The sequence below is a fragment of the Microtus oregoni genome, unplaced genomic scaffold, assembly GCF_018167655.1.
Source record: "Microtus oregoni isolate MIOR12 unplaced genomic scaffold, Mior012 000036F_ref0000092, whole genome shotgun sequence".
NCBI classification, from domain to species: domain Eukaryota; kingdom Metazoa; phylum Chordata; class Mammalia; order Rodentia; family Cricetidae; genus Microtus; species Microtus oregoni.
Window position 1 is genome coordinate 8,998,671 of NW_024543095.1, and position 24,393 is coordinate 9,023,063.

General features: G+C 44.4%; 1 protein-coding gene across 3 annotated transcripts in view; it reads left to right on the forward strand.

Annotated features, from left to right (window-relative positions):
• Positions 1–24,393, forward strand: part of Crim1 (cysteine rich transmembrane BMP regulator 1) — a 175,720-nt gene that overhangs the window by 108,360 nt on the left and 42,967 nt on the right. For all 3 annotated transcript variants that reach the window (XM_041631123.1, XM_041631124.1, XM_041631125.1), the window contains 2 exons: positions 5,138–5,320; positions 7,526–7,723. In XM_041631123.1, coding sequence (XP_041487057.1) covers positions 5,138–5,320; positions 7,526–7,723 — 381 coding nt within the window. The remainder of the gene's footprint in view (positions 1–5,137; positions 5,321–7,525; positions 7,724–24,393) is intronic.

The following is a 24,393-nucleotide window of genomic DNA, read 5'->3' on the forward strand; positions in this document are numbered from 1 at the left end:
TTGTGTGCCTAGAATTAACCCAGAGCAGTATAAGGTAGTATGGACTAAATTCATAAGAAGGCAGCAGGATGCAGTGTGGCTTGTATTTTTAGCCTGTTCTTGTACCATTCAAGACCTCTGCCAGTCCCTGTGGGGTTGCTGTCTCTCTCGGCAGTCTTAAAGGACAGAGTTTAAATGCATGGCCTTGGTTAAGGGCCTTCATCAGGACCAGGATATCTGAAGTCAATTTACTCACATGAAAGACACACTCAAAATCAGCGTTCTCGTCATGTAAGAAGTTGGCCTACAAACCCAACCTGGAGTGTGTAGATAAGAAAGCTGTTCCTTCCTAAGGACATGCAGGAAGAACCCCCTGCCTGGATGGCCCAAGCTCCGAGTGTCTTCCGATATAGAAATGGAGAGAATCCAGCAGTTTGAAGGAAGGGCTCATTTGGGTTTGTTTATTGAGCACTCCTGTTTTTCCCCCGGAGCCTGTGAGCTAGTGCTCATGAGGGCTTTCTGCAGCGTGTGGAGTGTTGTCCTTTTTCCCTTGTTCTGAATTCCTGTCTCCTTGGCATCTCTGGTGTACATGCAAGCGTCCAGTAGAAAAGGTCCATTTCCCTTTCAGGTACTCGGAAGCCTTTATGCCTGGTCTTTTAATTCAATCCGTCGAATTACTTCAGTTAGAAGGAAATGTGGAGCAGTTGTCCCATTGCCCCCCCCCCCTCACACTGCTGTCACTCCTGTGACCTCCTGTTCCGTGTCATTGACTTCCTATGCAGGTCACTCCCCAGTGATAGAAGACGAGTGACAAGGTAGAAGCCACCCTCAACTAAGAGGTTTAAGAAAACATTCAGCAACAGTAGACCTGGGCAGTGTTGGGAGTGTTCCTCCGTTTTCACATTTGCTATGGCATTCTGTGTTTCAACATTTCCTTTGGATACCGCTCACCAATCAGAACTCGAGTTCTCCAGCAGTCCATATTACGACCCTCTCTTTCAGAATTGTAGAATGATGTTGGGTGGAAGAGAAGTTCACCGAATGTAGAAACATAAATTGTCCGACACAAAGTGCTTGAAACAGTCACTGAGAGACACTTCCATCCTGAAGAGTGCAAAGTCCACCTTGGCACTGTTTCTGTTCCAGTAGAGGGGAGTGGCCAGCTCTTCATCACTCCAAGGTTCACGTCCATCATAAACAGGGGAAGAAGTAGCTGGGCATTGCTCCCCACGGCCACCAGTAGCTTTTTCATGATGCACTTGTTTGGAAAGTTCTTAGTAATTAATTAATTTCAACATCAAGACTTCATTTTGCTGCTTTGTTTTGGTTTTTTGAGACAGGCGTTTCTCTGTGTAGCCCTCGCTGTCTTGGAACTTGTTCTGGAGACCAGGCTGACTTTGAACTCACAGACATCCGCCTCCCTCTGCCATCCAAGTGCTGGGATTAAAAGCGTGTGCCACCACTGCCCAGCGCTTTGTTTTAGCCCAGCAAGGCTTACCTGGAAGGTTGTTTTCTGGACTATAAGTTTGGAGACTCTCCATCTCTCTTAAGCTTGACTCCCATGCCCTCATCCCTGTCTGTGCTTAGCTGATTGACTGCCCCCATCCTTCTGTCAATCAAATCTCTTTCATATAAGCTTCTACACACCTCACCCTGAAAACAAGTCTGGCAGCAGCTTTGTGCGTGACCATGGCTTCATCCCTTCCTTTTTCAAACCCTGCACCGAGATTTGTGGTTTTACCCCTATGGTAAATGTGGTTAATTAACGAAGCTAGATAATTAATACTGGTTGACTTATTTTTTTTTTTAAGTCTGAATGGATATTGAAAGGGACCCTCACAGAGCAGGGGCTGCCTCCTGGACCCGGATTAGGCACAAACCACACCCAAACACCTGTTTTCACACAGAGGGATCCTTTATTAAGCAGGGAAGAAAAATTAAAGTGGCTGCTTTCTGACTCAGGCAGAAAAGCAGCAGCAAATGACCTTGTAGGTGTGATTTTAAGAGGGAAAGGAGAGGTCTGTGTTAGAATGGGCTAGGATGCAATGCTAAAGGAGATAGAGGGCGAGGGAGAAGGGGAAGGGAATAAGGAAAGGGGGGCAGGGGTATTTGTCCCAGAGGGGCAAAGGACTGCCTCTGGGTAGAGAGGAGATAGACCTGGCACATAGGCAAATGATGGTTTGTAAAAGTAAAGGAGGACACTCTGTGATAAGATGAGGTGTTTAATTTTAATTGGGCATGTTAATTAGGAGAACCAAAAGGGGCTTCTGATTGACTAACTTTGGTAGGCAGCCTCAGAAAGAGGAAGTGGCCAAATAAGGGGGCTAGAAACTTAGTCTAATGGTTTTAGAAAGGCAGATAGAATCGGGGAGAAGAGCAAAGCCTGCCACAGCTGAAGTGGGCTGGTGACCCTTCGCAGTTGACATGATTTTGAAGTCTGGAAAGAATACTCATTGCCATAGTAACTCATCTGGTACATTGCTAGTGGTTGAGATGGGCAAAGATGTAGGCGATTGGTCTCCATTCTTGAGCATGTGGCTGTTGAGTTGTCTCTGCATCATGTTTTTCCTTCATTTCACCAACTCATCCTGGCGCTGTTGTCAAAGCTGTTCCTGCTGATAGCTTATTTCTGAATTCTACGTACTGGAGGCCTCGTGTCTTGTTCTTACAGCAGCACCTCACTGTCTCGGTCATACTAGACTTGGGTCATGTTTGGAAATCGAGTGTGAAGTCTCTAACTTTGCTTTTAAAGATTATTTTATCAATTCTTAACTCCTTACATTTCCGTTATGACCAGAGTGTCAGTTTAGACTAAAGAATGAGCTAGGATTTTGATTGGGGTTGCACAGAGTATTAGATTAACCTAGGGAATATTTTCATCTCAACAATATTCATTGTTTTTTCAGCCTGTGTCTATTTATCTAGAACTTTTTAATTTATTAAAACAATGTGTGATTGACCAGAGTATAAGTTTTGTATTTAAATATTTTGTAAGTATTTTATTCTTTCTGATTCTGTTGTGAAATGGGATTTTTTTAACTTTATTTTCTGAGTGTATAGAAATCCAATTTTCTCATATTGCAATTTGTACTCAGTAACTTTACTAAAATTATTTATAATATCTACTGAATTCTCAGTAATTTTTTTTTTATATTCAAGATCATGTCCTGTGCTTCTAGAGATAGGCTTATTTCTTCCTTTCCACTCTGGATGCCTTCTACTTATTTCCTTTCCCTAATTGTCTTGGCTAGAACTCCCATTATAATGTTAAACTGATGTTCTAAGAACAAACATGATTGTCTTTTCTTTTCTTTTTTTTTTTTTTTTTTTGGTCTTGGGGACAATTTTCAACATTGCTTAGTGTGATGTGAGCTGAGTCCTTATATACTCTTGTATTAGCTATTTTTCCACTGTGATTTAAAAAATACTTAAGAATTGCATCTTACAAAGAAAGGTTTATTTTGGCTCGTGGTTCCAGGTTCATTGTTATCTGTTCCAGCCCTATTGTTCTTAGGGCTATGGCAAAACAGTAGCATCATGACAAAAAGGACATAGTAGCCAAAGAGCGGGGGGGGGGGGTTCCCAGCACAAGATATATCCATTAAGGGCATGCACAAATTCCTCCAGCAAGGCTCCACTTATAGTCCATTCAGCTATGAACTTAATGTATCAACCCATTGATGAAGTCCATGTCCTTATAAGCCATGTATACTTCAGTAGCCAGATCTTCCATCCACAGTCCTTGGGTGATGGTGCCGTTGAGAATACACTTCATATTCCAAGTATGACAATGATATTTATCAAGTTAGTGAAGGTCCCTCCTAATCCTTATTGCTAAGTGTTCGTATAATGGAAGAGTTTTGGGTTCCTTTAGGTGTCCATTCCGTATCATGAGAAAATGCTATAGTTCTTGTCCTCTACTCAGTTAACACATATTATTAAAACTAACTTACTTTTGAATAATTGAACTTTGCATCATGTAATAAATACCTTTTAGTCATGGTGTTTGACCTCTTTCATATGTCATAAGATATGACCTAGTAGTAACATCTTTGAGAATGTCTGTCTTGATTCAGAAGAGATACCGATCTGGAGTTTTATTTTCTGGTGCTGGAATTAGTATTCAAATTCAAATGAGCCAAAAAAAAAAAAACTCATTGGTCTCATACTGAGCGTTTTGAATATGAAGCTGTTAATTCCTTAGCAGAAATAACCCTGAGGTGAAATGTAGAACGGAAGCTTTCAGTTGGAAGGTTCTGGTTTTTCTTTCTGCTATTTGCTCAATGTGTATTTTTGAGACAAATTAACTAGAGTCCCCTTACTTCTAACCCCACTGTAATCCCTGCATCGTCCCTTTGTATTGAGAGTAGATGAAGTAATGATGTTACCAGCCAGGCACTGATAATTACAGGTTATTATCCCAGGAGGGAAACAAAGAGCTTAGGAGAGAATGGACCTAACTAAATCTTTGGAAGTGAAAACAAAAGCCAGTGTGAAAACAGGATCCTTGTTCAAAGACAAATACAGCCTCACATACAAGTGAGTGTCATGGGCATGGAGGACGGCTACCTGTGTTGGGTGGAGAAAGTCGGTATAGGTCTTGCCAAGGGGCATTTTCAATTCCTTGTGTGGACGGCATAACTGTGTGTTTTGTTTTTACTGTGTGCTACTCCCTCTGTGAGAGTTAAATTCAGTTTAGTACATTTCCATCAAATTATAACTTCCTGCTGACAGAACTTTTTCTAGAGGCTGTTTCAAAACACACAAAGACACCACTCAAACATGACCTCAAATGTGCCTTGTTTAGTTGAGTTTCTTTTATTAAAATATAATTGCATCATCTCCTCCCTTTCCATTCTTCTTTCAGCTCCCTCCTATGTGTCTCCCCTCCCACCTTGCTCCTCTTGAAATCATGACCTCGATTGGGTGTGGGGAGAAGCGTGCGTGTATGCCTAAATATATAAACACAACCTACTCCATCTATGTAGGGTTGTTTTGTGTGTTTGAGTTCAGAGCAGACCACTTGGCACTGTAGAGCCCAGGTAGGATTATTTCTCCCCCCTTAGCATCCCTTAGTTATGTGTTATTTCTTTATCCGTGGGTGGGGCCCCATGATATATGCCCTCTTCCACATGCCTTGTTTGTTTTGACCCTGCAGAAACAAAGCCAGCCTGCGTATACAACAGCGTGGAGTATTACGACGGAGACATGTTCCGAATGGACAACTGTCGGTTCTGTCGGTGCCAAGGGGGCGTCTCCATCTGCTTCGCCGCTCAGTGTGGGGAGCTGAACTGCGAGAGATACTACGTGCCTGAAGGGGAGTGCTGCCCCGTGTGCGAAGGTAGGCCGAAGGGTTCAGAGCTTTCATTTCAAAATTGATCTCATTCAGAGCAATGTGAAGTCCCCTCGTAACGGCACCATTGTCTGTCCTTTAGAGTGTTGATAGTGCCTAGTAGGGTATGTGGAGCTCCATTTGGGGCACAGTCAGGTTTTACAAGTTGACACGTGATTTCCGGGTTGCTTCCTGTTCCCGCCCTGGAACTGTAGTGGTGGCGTAGTTAGTCCTAGCTTGTCCACACTGTAGCATTAGAGTCTGTCATCTGCCGTCCTTGGATTGCTCAGCTAGAATTTGTAAGGCTTGTCACCATCATTCTCGGCCAGTCAGCTCGGAATCAGGACCCTACTGCCGTTTCTCCTGTCAGGTTGCAGATTGGCAAGGCAGCGTCAGCAGCTTCAGGACCAGGCATGTGTCAGGTGTGACTTTTAGGGACCTGTGGATTCCGTATCCCTCTCTTGTTCAAGCAGTAGTGTTTGCATGCTCTTCCTGCAGACTCCTCCCATTTCTGGTTGTCATAAGTAGTGAAATTTCAGAATGGCACCCCAATTCCCATCCTCTAAACCCTAGCCCCTTAAGGATCGGAAAGCTGAAGTTCAGAAAAACCATCCATCTCCTGAATTTGCAAAGGAGCCAAGAGCAATGATCCAGGGCCTGAAAGAGCCTGTGGCATCATCTGACACATAGAGTGTCCTGCATGGTGGTCGCATGAACCTTATTGTCCTGACTGGGTCACAAACCTTTAGCCCAAAGTCTACCTGCCCGTGCTTCCCAAGTACCGGGCACAGTGGCCTGTTGAGTTCTATGCTTTTTTACTTAAAATCCTTTGGATGGTTGTGCTTTCTTTATGCTACAGCTTTGAAGACCTGGAATGTCTGATGTAGGGCATCTCTGTTCCTAACCCTGAGCAGTTATTCATAATAATGAGTCCTTTCCTTCCTTGGAAAATATTTCAGCCAAGTCAGGACACTTTTTATGTGTCACATAGGTTTTAAAAAAAGAAAATCACCTCAAACTCTTATTAACTTTCCCAATTGCTAATTCTCTAGTTCGCAATAGAGTCAGAAACTGCCTCACGGTTGGTGTTGTAAAACAGGTAGGCACCTGTGTTAATAGTCTCAGGGAGCTGCCTGCATACAACTCTCACTTCCCAGAATCCAGATCCCAGCTCAGTGAGGAATGGAATATGCATTGTAATATTTTTTATAAAGGGCTTGAAAAAGCCCTAAGTACCTGAGGTCTGTAGCCCATTTCCATCTAACTTTTGTGTAAATGTCCTCTGCCCCATTAGTATAAGCACTAGCCTCTAAACTTAACCGGGGCTCTCTCCTCTTATTTGTTGATGCCAGTTTTTATGTATTTTTAGTAAAGGAAATGGAATAATTTATCGATGGTTCTTCTTATGGAGCTGCTTGGGGCTATTTTTGCATCCATTATTTATGTTCTTGTCAATCCTTTCAGAATATTTCTTCTCTGGTGGTCTTGTCTAATTCTGCCTTTCAGCCATGTCTGTTACTCAGTTGCCCACATTGTGGCAAGGAAAATGATGTAAATTCAGCCCTCCTCTAGGGTGCCATCAGTGGCCCCTGCCAGGGTGCTATCAATGATCCCTGCTAGGATGCTATCCGTGACCCCTGCCAGGGTGCCATCGGTGACCCCTGCCAAGATGCTATCTGTGACCCCCTGGGACATCCACATGAGCCCTGCCATGCAGAAGACCACATTGGGGACCTGCTGTGCTCCTTTCCATTGTCCTCAGCAGCCTGTGAACCCATCACAGTCAGCTCAGTTAGTCCCAGAAGTAACGGTTATCACTTTGAGTTCAGTGGAAAGGCTCTTTCTCCTTTCCAGGTGGGGAAATCGAGATGTAAAACATATTAAATTTAGCAGCTCAGAGGGCTCTCTCAAAACGTCAGTCCAGAGCTTGTCTCTATCCCTGCATCGTGCCCATCTTAGGAGTGAGGCTCATATATACCTGCTTCTAGGTCCCATTGCTCCCCACAACAGTATCAAGGATGGGAAGATACCAGTCTATTATGACGGCTGCCTCTGGATGCAATCCCAGGGACCGCTTCCTGTTAGTCCCCAGCTTCCATTGATCACTCTGGAACAGCACTGAGGGATGGAGCCTGGAGGAAACTGTCTCCAGGTGCAGGCAGACGTCAGGTTTGGGTGGCTCAGTCTCATTCTGGAACTTACGTTTTCCTGCAGACCCCATCTATCCCTATAACAACCCCGCTGGCTGCTACGCCAATGGCCAGATCCGCGCCCATGGGGACCGGTGGCGGGAAGATGACTGCACCTTTTGCCAGTGCATCAATGGAGAACCTCACTGCGTGGCCACGGCCTGTGGGCAGAGCTGCATGCACCCCGTGAAAGTGCCTGGGGAGTGTTGCCCCGTGTGCGAAGGTAAACCTTGCGATTCTAATGAGTGTCTGGCACAGCGCATCCCATCGAGGGAGCTTCTGCCAGTACGAACTTGTTTTCCTTTTTATTTCCTCGGGCGTAATGTCTGCTTCATGCTGTTACCAGTTGCAGACAAATTTATTATACAACCCAAATTCGTCATTAGGGGGAAGTGTTGCAAATTTAAAATGAGCATAGCCTGGGCTTTGCTCTTGCATTGCACGTGTGCTTGTCTGAACATATTACACGGTACAAGGATGCATACATTTTGAATGAGTGCTCCGCGAGCCTACTTACCACCCAAAGGTCAAGGCGAGGCCATAAAATCAGAAGTCAGAGCCATAGCTCAGGCACAGCATGTTCAGCTTGTGATACTTCATAGCCCAAGAATGCTGACGGCCAGAAGAAAAGCCCAGAACTCTCAAAGGCAATTCACACTGGCTAATGCCTCATTCTGCGTATCCGGCTCCCTCCATGGCCAAGGCTGAGATGACTGTGGCTTCCGGTTCCTCTAATTCTTTGCCTCATGACCTGGTTCCCCACATTGACTGTGTCTTTTCCTGCTCTGGAGAGAGCAGCTGAGGCTCCTGAGCTCCCTTCTCTGAGGCAGCTGCTGTCCAGTTCGTTTCCTGTGCCCTGAGAAGATGCTGTGCGTGCATCTTAACTCACTCATGTCAGTCTTCATCGACGTGAGGTGACCGAATGTCTTTTACGCTGACAGAGCCAATAGGGGACCCATACTGAAGAAGCATGCTACTTAGTAAAATGGACAACAAACGTAGCCCAAAATCTATGTTAAAGATGGGTCCCTGTAGAGTTTGTAAAGCATGTAATAAGAAACGGGCAGGCTTTCTTCCAGAAGATGATCTAATTAAGGTCTTTTTTTAGTATGAAGATTTCTTTCTTTTTTTATGGACCAGTTGTGTGTGTTAATTGCTATCTACTGCAAGAAGAAGCTTCTCTGACGAGGGTCGAGTGATGCACTGATCTATGAGTACAGCATTATGTCACCAGAAGTTATTTGATTGCCATGTTCATTTAGCAGAATCAGAGTAATTGGTTTTCCCCTAGGCCTATGACGTGTAGTATCAAGAAATCCTTTCCTAACCTCTGAATTGTAGTACATTAAGACTTCAGTTTTGCGAATGGTCTGTGGTATTAGCTAGCCTCCCAAGGATTAGACCTAAGACCTTGAAAACCATGTAAAAGAAATGGAAGCTGGAGGAGGACTCATACTGTTGACATCACCGGTCCCCTCATCGTTACTCTACATAGAATACAGCTACCACCCCCACCCCCCGAGACGTCATAGCTTCCAGATGACATATTTTGTGGCACTCCCTGCCCCTCACAGACTCCTTTCCATCCCTAATGTCAGCCTTGTGGAGCTGCAAGAGGGACGCACAGAAGGCTGTGCTTCCTCAGTGGGCTTGGCAAGACTGCCTTGTTGATATGGGGTAAAGTGGCAGTGCCTGACCTTAAGAATTATGGACAGCCCGGAAAATTTAAGTCCCAATGTGCGAGTGATAAAGTAAACAAAAAAAAAGTCATAAATGCATAGCTCACTAAAACCAGCCTTTTAACCTCAAGTATTGCTGCCAAGTTCAAATGAAACTCTTAGAGATTGTTCCTGAACTGGGGTGGAGGGGATACTTTCCAACTAAGGTGAGCGAACAAAGCCACCAGAGGATGTGTGCTGTTGAGGTAGGTGCCTGGGTGGCCACGGTTAGATGGGTCACTTCGTGTTTGGGTTCTGTGTCATCTGCCCAGAGTTGTGACCTAATTCTTGACAGCTTAAGAAAAAAGTTACAGCATGAGTGAGCCATTACCAATGCTTAATGGAGAACCTCCTGCAGCCCAGCAAAGACAAAGGTAACGAAGGGATAGTTCACAGAGCACACTTAGGCCTAGTTTTCAGTTAACCAGGGCAGAGAGAAGCGTGTCTGTCGCGTGAGGCATGAGCTTGACATCTGCCACCGACTCTGTGAGTCTTTTGTAATGTGCACTGTGCGCAAGGCCTTATTGTCCCATTTTAGAGATGAGGAAATGGAGGCTCAGAGAGATTTACGTAAGTTGTCACTGAATGGCATAGCTGAGCTGTATTTTTATTTTGCTTTTACTGATGGCCTTGTGCCCAGTGTCTCCCCTTCCTTTATGAATCTTCATCACTGGCTTTTGACTTCTTGTCAGGGAGAGACTGGGGTAGCGTGGCAGGGTAGCATTCGGGTTGTGATCACCCACTGACCCTCTACCCCAGTTCACAGAACTTGGGAGAAGGTGCCTTTCCAGCCTCCTGGCATAGAGGCCCACTCAGCCTTGACGACACTGAATTTTTCTGGTTCCCTTCACAGCTAATGCTGGTCCCTTCTTCGTTTCTGTCTGTCTACCTCAAATCTTTCAGGAGAGTGCATTTCCTAGTCCTCAGAGAACTCGTTTGGCTAGGATTTCTTTTTCCGTTTGTCATCCGAGCCGAATAGCGAGTTTGGTCTAGGACAGTATTGTCCTCCTGTGACTGTCACTGTCGGGTGTAATAAAGGCAGTGTGACTTTTTATTTCCACACACAATCAGAGACTAATACGGGAAAGTTACTGATAAATAATAAACATTACTAAATATTTCTAGAACATCAAAGAGGGTCTTATTGTATAGAGTCCAAGAAAATCTATGCAACCATTTGAAAACATTTTTCTCAGTAGCCGGTCCGTAGTATTGTTAAGCATAATTTCAAGTGATTTCAGAAAAGCAACAGAATGGCATGAAATAAGAAAAATAGATCCCAAGCTGTTGCTGAGTAATAAATGAGCCATCCGCCAAGATCATTTACGGACAGACAGAACTCCGGGCGTGTGTGCAGCTCAGAGCCGTAGGAAACTCCTTCTCACACCCTTGCATAATGAGTGCTGACCCTTGGGTTTTAGCTTCGTCTCGGTGCTCAGAATGGGAAATCAGTAGCACTCACCCCACACAGGCATTGCGGTTTGGGATGTTTTCAAAATAACTCACAAATCACCAAATATATCGTGTTAGGGCCTCCAGAGAGAGAGAACCTTGGGGCTGTCATTGTGATTAAAGATTCCTACCTTCCAAGCGACGGCATGATATGACTGGCTACTCCCAGAGGACCGGAACGTGAACTGGGAACCCTTGAAGACAAGGCTGTCACTTGACAGGCAACTTGATTCAGAAGTACTTAGGTGCTTTTTAAGGTTCCCTTAAGTACTCTCATAATGAAGTCTTACCGAGTTATTGTCAACACCCGGTTCAGGTGTTCAGATAAGCCTGAGCCATTTCAGTCTTTAGGCTGCAACAGACTGTATCCTCCTGTTCTGCTTTGCAGGCTTTTCTCTACATCGCCTCCAATTCACCAGTCTTGTTTGCTTTGCTTTGCTTTGGTTGTTTGGTTCTTTGAGACAGGGTTTCTCTGTGTAGCCCTAGCTGTCCTGAAACTCACTCTGTAGACCAGGCTGGCCTCATACTCACAGAGATCCACCTGCCTCTGCCTCCGAAGTGCTGGGATTAAAGGTGTGTGCCACCATGTCCAGGTAGTCTCAGTAGTTTGAATTTCTTTCAAAGAGAGCTAAGGGAGACATGCATGGAATAAATATGAGGTTTACAATTCAAGTATGTATGTGAAAGACCTGCCTGTGTGTGTGTGTGTGTGTGTGTGTGTGTGTGTGTGTGTGTAACTTAAAGTGGAAAGGACAACGGAATAAGTATCATTTTACTTGCAGTCTCTAACAACTAACATCACTTGCTCACTTATGGAAGTGAGGACCGGGTACAGTGAGGGCATCATCTCATCTGATCCTGCAAGCTCATTAGCGCAGATGCTGGATTGTCACAGGGCTCACAGCGCAGAGGTTCTATCACGTGCTTTGGGCAGTATAGCAGGTGCATAGCTGCGCTGTGTCCTGAAAGCCCAGACTCTGGACTTTGCACCCACATTTCCTCAGATCGTATATTACATTCTGGAGGGCAAGGAATTCCCTGTTTTCTTTTGAATTATTGATGGTGACTACATGTAAGTATTTCCTAAAAACTTTTCAAATTAATAAGCAGTGAGCAGAGGCAGGAAGGAAGGATAGTAAGAATGGAGTAGCAAGCCCAGTACTTCCTTGACTCTGAGTCTCCTTTTCTTAGAAATGGCCTGATGAGAAAAGGTCACCTTAGCCAGAGTCTCAGTCACTCTCTGGACCCATGACCAGCTGAAGAAAGAACAACTTTGGGATGCTTGTGTTGAGGTCAGAGTGCAGAGTGTCACCTATGTTTGACACCAATGAACCTGTATCTCCAGGTTGTGTGGACCCACCAGCTCCCCTTTGCTTACTGGGAGTTGCGACAACTGCACCCTGCTCCTGGCTCCATCACAGAGGTAGCCCCTTAGGCCTCCCATAACTGGTGTGTAATCTGAGGTTGGTTCTTTCCTAGTTCAGCTCCTAAAGACTGGAATTTCAAAACTTTATTGAGGTTTCCCTGGGCCCAGGCCAATGCCAACTGCCCTGTTTAATACATACTGCTTTCAGGGCACACTGTGTGCCTGTGTAGATGCCCTACTGTGTGATTGCTCACTTATTTATACAAAAGGAATGGTACTTTATGCCATAATCAGGTGTTTTTAATATTATCCACAGCACTATCATGTACGCAGGTATGTAAACTGCCTGGGCTGGTTGTTAATGTCGTGCAGAACCTAAGGACAGAATGAAACTTCTTTTTCGCTGCAAAAACTTTTGCAGCTGAAGGTAAAATAAGACCAAGAAGGAAACCGGCTGCAAAGATGTATGATATGCTTACTAAATAAGAAAGTGATAAGTGGCCTATCGGGTGTCAGGTGTGGGACCCACTTAGGGGTGACACCCAGTACAGGAAATAAGAACTGCAGGGTTCTTATCCCAGCCCTTATCTGAGGTCTCATTTTGAGTGGTGGTTGACCCACCCGGGTGACCACTGTGACACAAATGTCCCCCTGGCTCATGCAGAACTTCCTATGGAGAAGAGCTGATGGTTTGACGACCTTGAAGATTCTGGAGCCCACTCCTGAGTACATCACTTCCCAGGAACTAAAAGCTTAGGTCACACTGTAAAAGGTGGCCTGCAGAGCCATGTCCAGTTGCCAGTGAGTGAGCTTGGTGCTTGGATTGGGTGAATTCACTCTCCTCTCCAGTATTTATGTTTCTCTGAAACCAAAGCAAACTCCAGTTTTGTCTTAGACCAGGAAGTCAAAGTTATTTGCAGGTTTCCCAGGCTGAGCACATGAGGGTCTATCTCATTATTCTGTTTCAGCAATGTTATATGTTCTGACTTTTCCTGTAGTAAGTTAAAGCAGGGCTGTTTGTGAAGCTGTTAGGGGCATTCTGCGGGGCGCCGGGCAGGTATAATTCTGTTAACCTGGACTTAAATAAACTCTTATAGCAGGGGAATAAGAAATTCATTGTGTGGGTTGTCCCCTTCTACACACACACACACACACACACACACACACTAATTCCCTAGATTTAAGATGGAATGTGATTGAACCAGAAATTCAACTGCTTTTCCCCCACCACCTGGCTTTCTTGGATGTCTGGCTTACTTAGGGGCTCCTGGTTCTGACTGGGACCCCGAGAGGATCAGACATTAGGCATGTCTTTACCTGTATGGAGTTAGCCAGCCACTTCACCTCAGCATCAGAAATCTCAGGCGGTGCTCTGACTCGCTTGGAGGTCTGTGAGCTGTCAGATACACTGTCTTCTTAACATCAGTCTTCACTGTTTTTTAGGAGTAGTATAATTCGTTCTCATGAATGTTGATGATACGGTTTTGAGTTGAACTGCCCTTTGAGTGAGATTTCAACCGACCTGCCAGAAAATTCTGTACCAGGCACATATCTGGGTGGGGATTCCTTGAAACAAGACAGAAATGTTTCCAGCCCCGCCTTGCCCACAGTGTTCCTTATTGCCCCATATCTCGCATGATTAAGCTACTGCTCCAGTAGTGGGGAGTCAGGGAGAGTTTGGCTGACCGCACCCTCCCAGAAGGGCAGTGGAGTCCGAGATGCCACAGAGTCACAGGGATCAGAACTCAGTTATGGGGGGTACTGCTTTGGTGCCATCCTTGCCAAGAATAATAAAATACTCATAATAGCCTCAGGACTGTTAGGCATGCTGCTTCATCTTTTAACTCTGAATGTCCTGGAAATATATTCCATAAATGGAAATTAAAATATAGCACAGTCTATTTTCTGCTTGTCCAAATAAGGTCATATGTTGGCTGCCACATGACCGTGTATTACCCTAGGTCTTGGACCTAAGTGCCAGAACATATCAGGCATAATTTTTTTTGGGGGGGGGGCACTTTTGGTTTTTCTCTGATAGTTTAAAATACCTTGAGATATTTCAAATAGTATTCAGATACAGGAGAAATGGATGTAAAAGCACCCCCATGTGACTAAGTGTGACTGTAACGGTTTTCACAGTTACACACAGAAGCATTATGCACACCCATCCCATGAATGGCTCTTTCTAGTTGTTCGATTTCCCACATGTCGTAGTAGCTAAGCAGGTGGGAACCAGCACACGCAGAAGTCACTTAGCTGGGAAGAAATGCTTATCTGTCCTTGCTCAGAGCCAAGGCAGCATCTGCTGCTGCCTTTCTACCTGTGTGCCTTTTCCTTTGCAGCTGATGTGAGGGACACCACCCGGTCATCAAAACTTACAACTACACATGACGGTGGTCCGTAAACTCCTAAATTGCCCAGTGCCTGAATCATTTAACATGCTTGGGAGTTGATGCTCAGGCTCTTCCTCTGAGCTCCCAGCTCTAGCCGTTGTGGCCACTGACTGTCCTAGCTGAAGCAGCACGGAGCAATGGGCTCTGTCCCTGCTGTCCGCCTCCCATACCATAAAGGGTATTATTGCTAAGGAGCCTCGTGGTTTTCTCAGGAAGATAATAATTGCATCTAATAGATCAGACCTGGCCTGCTAATTTTCATGTAATCAACAGAAGCAGGAAAACATGGTCTGGAATGCGAACTATGTGAATGAAAAATATTTAGTCATTCTCGAAATGATAGGAATGTTTTTCCAGCGAGCTTAAATAAACACAATCTCTTTTGAGACTGCATTAGACTTTTTTTGGAGAAGAGACAACTCTTAGGCAACCAAACAGAAGTTAATGAAGGTTTTTAGGAGGCATGCCCTGCAGAAAGGGCTCGGAGACTGACAGCAAGATTCCATCGCTTTCACAGCGCAGCTCAGCAGTGAGAGAACTGGCTCCCTTTGAGCCTTTGTCAGCAAAGCAGGGCTTGACATTTTAACTAGCCACAGTTCCAGCGTCGGTGACATTGTGCTTTACTGACAATGGTGTCGTAGGACCTTCTCACTTTTAGAAATTTCACCTTCAACTGCCACTACTGTATGATTCAGCTCGCAGGAAAGGACTGTCCCTGGCCTGTCTCTATTGAATGCACCTAGTGGCACTTTTCCTGGGGTCACGGTTACTCATTGCCATCAGTCCTGCAAGGCCTGGTTATCTAAGGAAATTACTTTTGAGCCTAGCAGCACTTCCATGGTCAAGTGTTCCTGCTTTCAAAATAATTATGCAAACAACGTGTACGCTTATTCCAGGAATATTTTTTGACGCCTCTCTTTTGAGACTTACCTGCACGCTTGCACATCCTGAGGACTGCCCTCCGCTTTGTATACTCCTGCCTCTGAAGGTTTACTAGACTTTCTGAAAGACTTGTATCGTTCGTGTCGGAGTAAGGGGAGACTCACAGATGACCTAGCTTGGTAAAACTGTTCAGAAAAAGTGAAAAGCGACAGTAAAATAAAAGGGCTTAATCTCTGTGACACAGCCGTTTGCTCGGGAACTAACTGAAGACAAGTTCCAAATAGAACTGTTAGCCTGAGCAGCATTTCAGCACTAGCATCTAGCCATGGGAAGTGGCTACCTTTTACCAGTAGTGCTTATTTGTAAGTACAACTCCCGACCCTTCATTTAAAAGCATACCCGTTCACCTACTGTGAGGCTTAAGGGCATGGGCTAAAATGGGTGCAGATGTTTCCTTCTACATGATTTCAAGTAAATTTGACCAAGATAATTTGCCTATAAAAAGAACCTTTGAAATCGTTTCTTTGAAACAGTGATCAATATAACTTAGTTTTTAATAATTTAAGCCTCTGCTCCCATTTATGACTATCCTGTTTTAAGCTGTTTCCAGAAACTTTCTTCAGTGTACTTTCCAAGAACAAAATTATTTCACATCATCCTGGGGGCTCTGGTTGAGAAACAGGATCCAATCCCCAGGAGACATCTCCATGGCTTTAGGAGAATGTAGTGTGTGTTTTATCTGGGTTATAAATAAAATGTCTATCCAATGTCTGTTGTGGCACAGTTGTACAACGATAGGGGCAGGTGGAAGGGAAAGGACTGTCTCCTAAAGAAGGTATTTTTCTGCCTGTGGATGTGGTTCAGGGGCTTCCAAGATGGTGAGGACAACAACCTACACGGAACCACTCAGACGTTCCCAGCTTGTACTCCAAGTCTAGGGGCTGGATTTTAAGGTTGATTCAAGTTGAGTGAGGTTTTGTTGTTGTTTTTTTTTGTTTGTTTGTTTGTTTGTTTTAGTTTGAGTTGATCTTACACACTTTGGCCAAATAGTGATTTGCTCTTTGATTTTACTCTCACGTCTGAGAGATTGCCCAGATTCAGCAGGGTGATTTGAAACAGACCCTCATTGGGCATCCGAACCCTTTGACGCTATAGTTTATGCTAAGTACCTGTCAGAAATAAGATTTGTCAAAAGGACTCCTGATCCTGTTGTGTACCAGTATTAAATAATCTAAGAAAATCCTTGGTCTGTATGGGCTCTTGATAGTCTTGTAGTATTTGGGGTCTGTGTTCCCCATTGTCTGTTGGAGCGCATTCGAGAGTTATTCATAAAGCACCTCCTCACCTAACACCAGCGCTCACAAAGTGTGTTCTGTGAGCTGACCTGATTTGTGGCTGCGCCTCCTTCTTTATTTAAGATGCACATAGATTCTTTCTAAGGACTTAACCTCCTGTACGTCGTGTATATGATGTTTTGACTACATGTATGTGTGTCCGCTCTGTGCATGCCTTTGGATCCCCTAGGACTGCTGCTACAGACAGATGTGAGCCAAAATGTGGGTGCTGGGAACTAAACCTAGGTCCTCTGCAAAAGCAATACATGCCCTTCACTGCCGAGCCTTCTCTCCAGCTCACCTGTACCTGGATTCTTAAAAACATATATTCACCTCTGCTATACCTGGAATCTATGTTGACTCAATTGTAGCGTCCTATGAGTTCTGTTTGTGAGTGTTTGTGTTTCCGTGTCCCCTGTGGACCTGATCCTGGACCGTCCAGCAGGACAGGTAGTGGAAAGGCTGGAGATCTTTTGTCTTTGTTGGATACCTGTTGTTTTGCATAACAACTCACTTTTTCAACAGTTTAGAGACTCTGTTAGTGAAGCTGTCAGTTTAAGATGGTTTTGGGCTTTTCATGTTCAATGGGATCAACTGACTCCTCAAAACCATGAAATCATCGTCATATCTGAAATCCAGGTTTTTCAAAGATTCCATGGAGCTGGATAAATTCCAGCTTCCTTTAATCAGGGTAGGGGCTCCACAGCCATGGAACCAGGAGTGAAACCATTATTCTTTGGGTGAAATGCTTTGATACTTAGTCATAAAGCCACCAGTTGGGCGTCCTCTCACACTGACATAAGTTTGAGATCACTGGCCTACTGAAACCGAGATTCAAAAGACAGTTTTCTAAAGCCGGGTTTCCCACGTCGTCTTTTCACTTGAGAATTACTGGACTATTCACAAAGATCCCAAAATGGCTTAAATGGCACTGAGATGAGTTTGGCCTTGTCCCTACAGATCTGTTAAGGTCCACATCATGAGAGGAAGACCAGGGCCAGCCAGGCATATCACATTGTTTCAGCTCACCCGATGAGCTGCCAACTAAGAGATTTCTCTTCTCTTGGAGACACCCATGGATGTAGTCAGACTGGGGAACAATGACCTCAGTCTGCCACTCAGCAAAGGTGAAAGGCGCCAGTGGCTGGTCACTAACATGGTCCAAAGCTTACCAGACCATATCAAAAGACATCACAGAGCCAGCCACATCCCCGATGCTTTTCTTGTTATTGGTAGAGATACAAAGTGATGCTTAGGTTACAATGGGCAGGGTTGAGATTGTGAAAACAGCTGTCATGCCGCTTCCCAGCTGCCCTTCTGAGGTCTGTCTCCTTAATTAATTTATCTGTGACGAGGCCAAGCAGCGTTGAAACATTACAGCGACACGTGTTGTTGGTGTGACACATGGCTTGACTCCAGAGTGCTGTCGCACTCCGTCGCCTTGCAGAAACATCGTGACTGCTCCCATCTTACGGAAGCCCAAGAGGTCTGGGTCACATAAGGAGAGCTAGTAATGGCTGGCACAGGGCTCAAACTATGGGCTCCTGCCCCCAAATCCACGAGTTTGGCACTGTTTCCCTCTAGACTCACACTGTCAAAGAGAGTGTGGGAATGTGAGGGAACGAGACGGTGAATGGCAAAGCCCCTGACAGCCATGCTAAGAATCAAAAGCTGTCCTTGTCCCTGGCTGCATTGTCACTGTTGAGGCCCAGCAAGTGTTGCTCTGACCTCTGGCTTGGCTTTTGATCCCCACTTCTTTTCCGGAGCCTCTGCCTAGAATTCTGACCTGGCTGACTAAACTGTCGGGAATACTGACTGTTTGTTGCTTCTGCTTGTTTGGTGGTTGCTTCCTTCTTCTGTTCTCCTCCCCGTGAATAACTCTCAGCCTGGAAGCCTGCCTGCTTCCCCTAGCTCTCTCCGTCTCCTCATCCAAACTTCAGAACACTTGCCATCTGGTCTTAACTCTTCTTTTTCTCCCTCTGAATCCCAGTTGTCTATTGTCGATCAGATCACGAGTGTGCTGAGCGGTCGGCAAAGACGCCCTTACTTCCTCTGGTGCAGCGTGAGTTCCTGTCAGGAATATTCTCATACCAGTTACTGCTGGGCAACGCCAATCAAAGGAGCAGCCCCAGAACAACTGGGTTGGAACTGGGTTCCAACCTCGTGTTAAGAATGTGGGCACGGGCCCGTTAGCAGGGCTCGGTACACTCTGTGCATTGTGCAGCCGAAGGTAGAGATGAACTTGTCAGGAGCCCAGGCGCCTTTCCTGAGTAGCGCATGATGTGAGCAGTTTCAGTTTCCATGAGTTTTCGATATAAAAAGTGTGCTGAATTCACAGCAGCCCTCAGACCGTCCTCCCTGCCTCAGTGGTTCTCACTAAGTACCGATCATGTTCAAGAGATGAACATCCTGAGAGACTTAACTGCCCATTGCTTCAAAAAGGCCAAAAGAGACTGAGATGACCAGGGACAGTATCAGATGCAAGTACTTCTTTGTCAGGAAGTAAGGCCTTAAAATGACCAGGGACAGTATCAGATGCACGTCCTTCTTGTCAGGGAGTAAGGCCTTAAAATGACCAGGGACAGTATCAGATGCACGTCCTTCTTTGTCAGAGAGTAAGGCCTTACTTGAGGTCTGTAGGTGTTGTCTGTCCTCCCTGTCCTATCAGTAATTCCAGATGTAGTCCTGACGACATGTTGAGGCTGAGGTTACAAACTGTGAGTGAGACATGGTTCCTAAGTGAGATCCCCCGCTTCTTCCCCAGCCTCAGCCATTTCCCAACAGATGGATTGAGATGATAAGAATCTGGCTGATTCACCGAGTTGCCTGTATGTAATGTCTCTGTTACAGTGTGCACATCCATGTTGTATGCCGTGTAGCATATTGTCAGTTAAAAGGTGCCCGGATACGTTTTCTTTGAAGATGAGCAGTGGGAAGGCTATCAGACTAATGTAAAAGGTGCAGATTATTCTTGGAACCCAGAGATACGTTTTTGAGTTATTTCAGCCAAGTTAATGGAAATGGTCTCCCCACTCTGTATAGAAATTTCTTTTTAATTCTCTTTTGTGATCACTTAATAATAATCTTATAATCATACTACTGTCTTTCCCTATTAAATATGAGGTTGGTAAAGGAAGAAAAATAGGTCCAATGGCCAAGATTCTTTTGAAAAAACATACAAAGTTAATGCGGGTCTAAAATAAATAGATCGTTGTTTCTCTATCTGACCACAAAATAATACAGATCTTGGGAACATTTTCACACTATTCATTTTAAAATAAAACAGAGAAGTGCTCTTAGATAAGTGCCACAGAAACCACAAGGACGTAGGTGTTGTTATGAGAAATATATACAAAGGGGAAAGGGATCACTCGGTGTGGAGTGGCTGGAGGAATTTGAAAACTCCAAATGCCAATTTTTTTTTTCCATGACTTAATGAGACTTTCTTAAGTACACAAAAATATTCCATGGAAACCCCCACTTCCAGATTAGGGAATTTCTGTGCCCTGGCCTCCCCCCGCCCCTTTTATGTTCTCTCCATTAATAGAGTTTTCTCTCTATCTTCATTTGGGAAAAATTTAACTCTGCGTCTCTTCCCAGCCTGGGTTATGTTGACAACTTGGTGATTTATTTGAGCGGCACTGTGGCTAGAGAGGGGTCACATCTGTAAAGCAACTATGGCAACAGAGGGGCACATGAAGATGCAGTGAGTCAGATAAGCTGTCCTCCAGTTCTGTCTTGGCCAACTTAATCTCCAGTTTTATAGCCCCAGCTGGGCTACCTCTAACCCGGTTAGCCACTGGCCTGCCATATCAAGTGAGAGAGGCTTTGGAATCTCCCCATTCATTGGCTATCCGTGTGACTTAAGCAGCCCCAGCCAAAAGAAAAACATAGCTTAAGGAAGAGAGTGCCTGAATTAAGTCTGGAAAGAGAGCATAATTGTTCATTTTCGTCTCTCATAATCAAATAAGCAGGCCTGGGAATTTACTGAGAAAAGTTATGTAAAACATGCAAAGCATAATTGAAGCCCAAAAGGACTCTGAGAAACGAGAGGCAGAAATGAGGTTCGTTTATCTTACTGCTCTGACTTGAAATTTCTTGCACTGCTAAGAGAATGTAAGACTGCCCTTCAAAAGTTCTTTTCCTAGGATTTTGCCTATAGTTAGGTTTTTCCAGAAAAAAAAAATCATTTCTTAGTATATGGGTGGGTGCGAACAGGGAGTTCCAGGAGTCAAGGGCCTTGCTGGACAACTGCTGTTAGCAGCAGGGTGCGGGGGCATCCAACCTTGCTGCTCTCCCGGAGCTTAGCTCCTCCATAAGGCAGCTCTTCAGTAGACCCTCCAAATCTAGAACCGATTAATTATCCCCGACAGAGGCAATGCTACAGTCAACCTAGAGGGCGGGCTCTGTGTGCCATCTGCGGTTGTAATTACAATGTCTTCATTCACCCATGCCTGCGTGCTAATGAGCCTTCCCAAGGCTGCTAATCAGGAAGAGTGCTAGCTCATATCTCTGTGGGGATAATTCATGTTATTTGTAAGACAGAACCAGCTCCCAGTCATCGAGGTAATGAGAAGACCCTTGCAGGTCCATTCAAACTGCAGGCTCAGTAGAGTAAAAGATAAGACAAAACCACCCGTTAACATTCTCGTTGCGCTAACATACCTGGGAAATTTTACTGGGTGTCTTAGAAATAGATTAAGATGATGATTAGCACACATCCCAACATGGAAGGGGGTCAGAATGTCAGAATGCATACTTTTTCTGTCTTGTTCTTCTTCCAGAGTCACGAAACTGTATGGTGTGCATGACTGTTGGAAAGATTTAAATTAGCATCTTTCAGGGATGCATTGGAGCTCTTCCTTTGACCTTCTCTAGCTTCTGATTTGGAGAATTCTCCATGAAAGAAAATAACGAGCAACTAGAGAGATTTTTGTTGTTGTTGTTTCCAAGACAGTGTTTCTCTGTGAAGATCTGGCTGTCCTGGAACTTACTCTGGTGGCCAAACTGGCCTTGCACTAACAAAGATCTGCCTGCCTCTGCCTCCCAGGTGCTGGGACCAAAGGTGTGTTCTACCATGCTTGGCTGAGATTAGAGTAACTTAACATATTATAAAACCTAAATAATCAAAATAGTTATTTTATGTTGTATTGCTGTGGCCTTAGAGTTTGAACCATAACCATACTTAAACTTTGTATTTTGATCAAATTCAACATAATCACAATGTCTTCATTTCTCAACTGGGTAGATAAAGTTCCTAGGAGATGCTACATTCATTTATACATTTGCCTAATATGAAAAACTTCCTCCCAGACTTCCAGCCTCTCAGACTCAACTGAGACAAAAATTAGTGGCTGAATATTTGCACCCCTGACACAGTTCCAACAGTTGTTCTAAAACTGTTTCTCCCCAACAGTTTAGGGTGCTCAGGAAGTCTTTTAGAAAGTCACCGAGGACTACCATTGCCCTTCTAGAAGGCTTGGACTATCTGATACATCATTTCAACATCATACCCTCCCATCATCCAGGAGCACAGACTGTAGAGTGTAAATGAGAATTCCCTGTACCAGGCCAAGGTCCAGGAAATAATTTCCATATACAAAGGGCTGCGGTGACCACTAGTGGAAAGGATGGAATAATAACCATCTCAAGCATACAAACTCCAGGATTTTGTGACTCTGAGCCAAGCAAAAATGCATGCTTCACGTATTTCACTAATACGCTCTCTGTATACAGCTATAGTTCGATACTCTTCAAAATCACTTCTTTTATACTAAGAACTTACCTAGATTAAAACCTAGTTCAGCATGCTCTGAAATGCCTCGCTTCAGAGTTCATTATTCAGAATAAAGAATTAGACTTAAACTTTCTTAACCATACTTCCTTAGTCAAAAGACAAGAGAAAAGAAAGACATAGTAACAGGATAGTTCTGAGATTGCATTTTAATATGTTGGGTGGAAGGCAGACTCTGGTTGATGATAGCAGCATTTTTGTGTGTGTGTGTCCCGTTCATGGTTGGATGTTTTTGTTGTAAGGATTTCATAGAAATGGAACTATTGTATAGGCTCACATGCAAGGAACTGAGCACGCTAATGTTCGGGGAGTGTTAGCAGGCAATATTCTGTGATTCCAGATAAAACAGTGGAAGACAGCTGGTCACCTGCCCGTGTGTCTATTAAAATTCAGCAGTTAAGCCGGGCGGTGGTGGCGCACGCCTTTAATCCCAGCACTCGGGAGGCAGAGGCAGGCGGATCTCTGTGAGTTCGAGACCAGCCTGGTCTACAAGAGCTAGTTCCAGGACAGGCTCCAAAACCACAGAGAAACCCTGTCTCGAAAAAAAAAATCAGCAGTTATTCCAGGGACATAGAGAGACAACAGCAAAGACACGAGACACAGATTACTACCCTAAAAGCTTCTAAACTTCGCTCCAGTTTGTGTTTGAATAGAAACGATATACTTATTTGGTAAAGGTAATAAAATGAGGTGCCAGATATTAAGATGGCTCATAAAAATTAAGTGTCAAAGGTTACTATATCACAGTAAATATTGTTGGGCTCAGCTTCATCTACTGAGCAGAAATTGAGTCACTCCAGAGTAAACTGACAGTTTTCAAAATATAAACGATTTATTGAGTTTCTCTGTTTTTTCATATTAACTATTGACTTTGCAATGTATATACTTGCCAGTATTTTCCATCTAATACAAGGAAGAGGAGGAATGGAAAATGTGAATTTTAGAAGCATAAAATAATATTTTACCTCTTGCATATGACCATGTTGTCTAAGGTCTTCAAGGCATTCGTCTGGAACGGCTTACTCTACCTAAACCATTTTAAATGGACATTTTAGACTCTGTACGTACTCAGCAACCTTTCTGTACATTTATGTTTCATTTGTCCAGCTGAACAAAAGGTTGTTGTGCTGGACGCTGTAGGTGAACACGTTGAACATATCCCCTGCTCTGGAGAAAGGTGGTGTGCACCACATCTGGGACCCTCCCAGCTGGTGTGCACCACATCTGGGAAACACCCAGCTGCTTAAGGCATCTGAATAAAACACGGGGTCCTCAAGTCAGTTGTGTTCAGATCCTCCAACATCCTGGTCTGTATTCTTCTTTCAATTCCTCGCCTCAGGTCAGACTCCTGATCCTGCCCACTGATCATATAATATGCACCAGACACTAACTTATGCATCATTATTGAGGAGCAGTACCTTTGGAGGTGGAAGATGGTCTTTGTGCACTTGGAAACCATGTTCTCTTACCACACCCCTAGAACTCAGTACAAGTAAAACCCTGTCCCTTTCTGGGACTGTTACATGTTCTTCAGTGATGCTGCTCTTCCCAAATGTATTTCCCATAATATATCCGCTGAAAGTAAAAGCTTCTCTTGGAGTTCACATCTCAAATGTCAGGAAAGAATGCAAGGATCTAGTGTGAATATGCACAAGATGTTTCCTTCCCCGCTAGCTGTCTGCTGAAGCAGCGTCTGTGAAGTTCAGAGTCTGCCCCCACTCATTGCTCTGTTAACTCTCTAGAATATAACACGCCTTCCTCGCTGGGGTAATCTTTAATGTGGTTTACTTAGAGCGGATACATGTTTTCTGTTTTACACTTAACACAGTTAGAATAATTTTGAGATAACATTGGCAGTCTTTTGGTTGAGGGCTGGAACAGAACTATTATTTGGGGAAGACAGACAAGAGTGGTGACTTTAAGAAGTTTGGAAACTAGAGATGTTCATCATTAA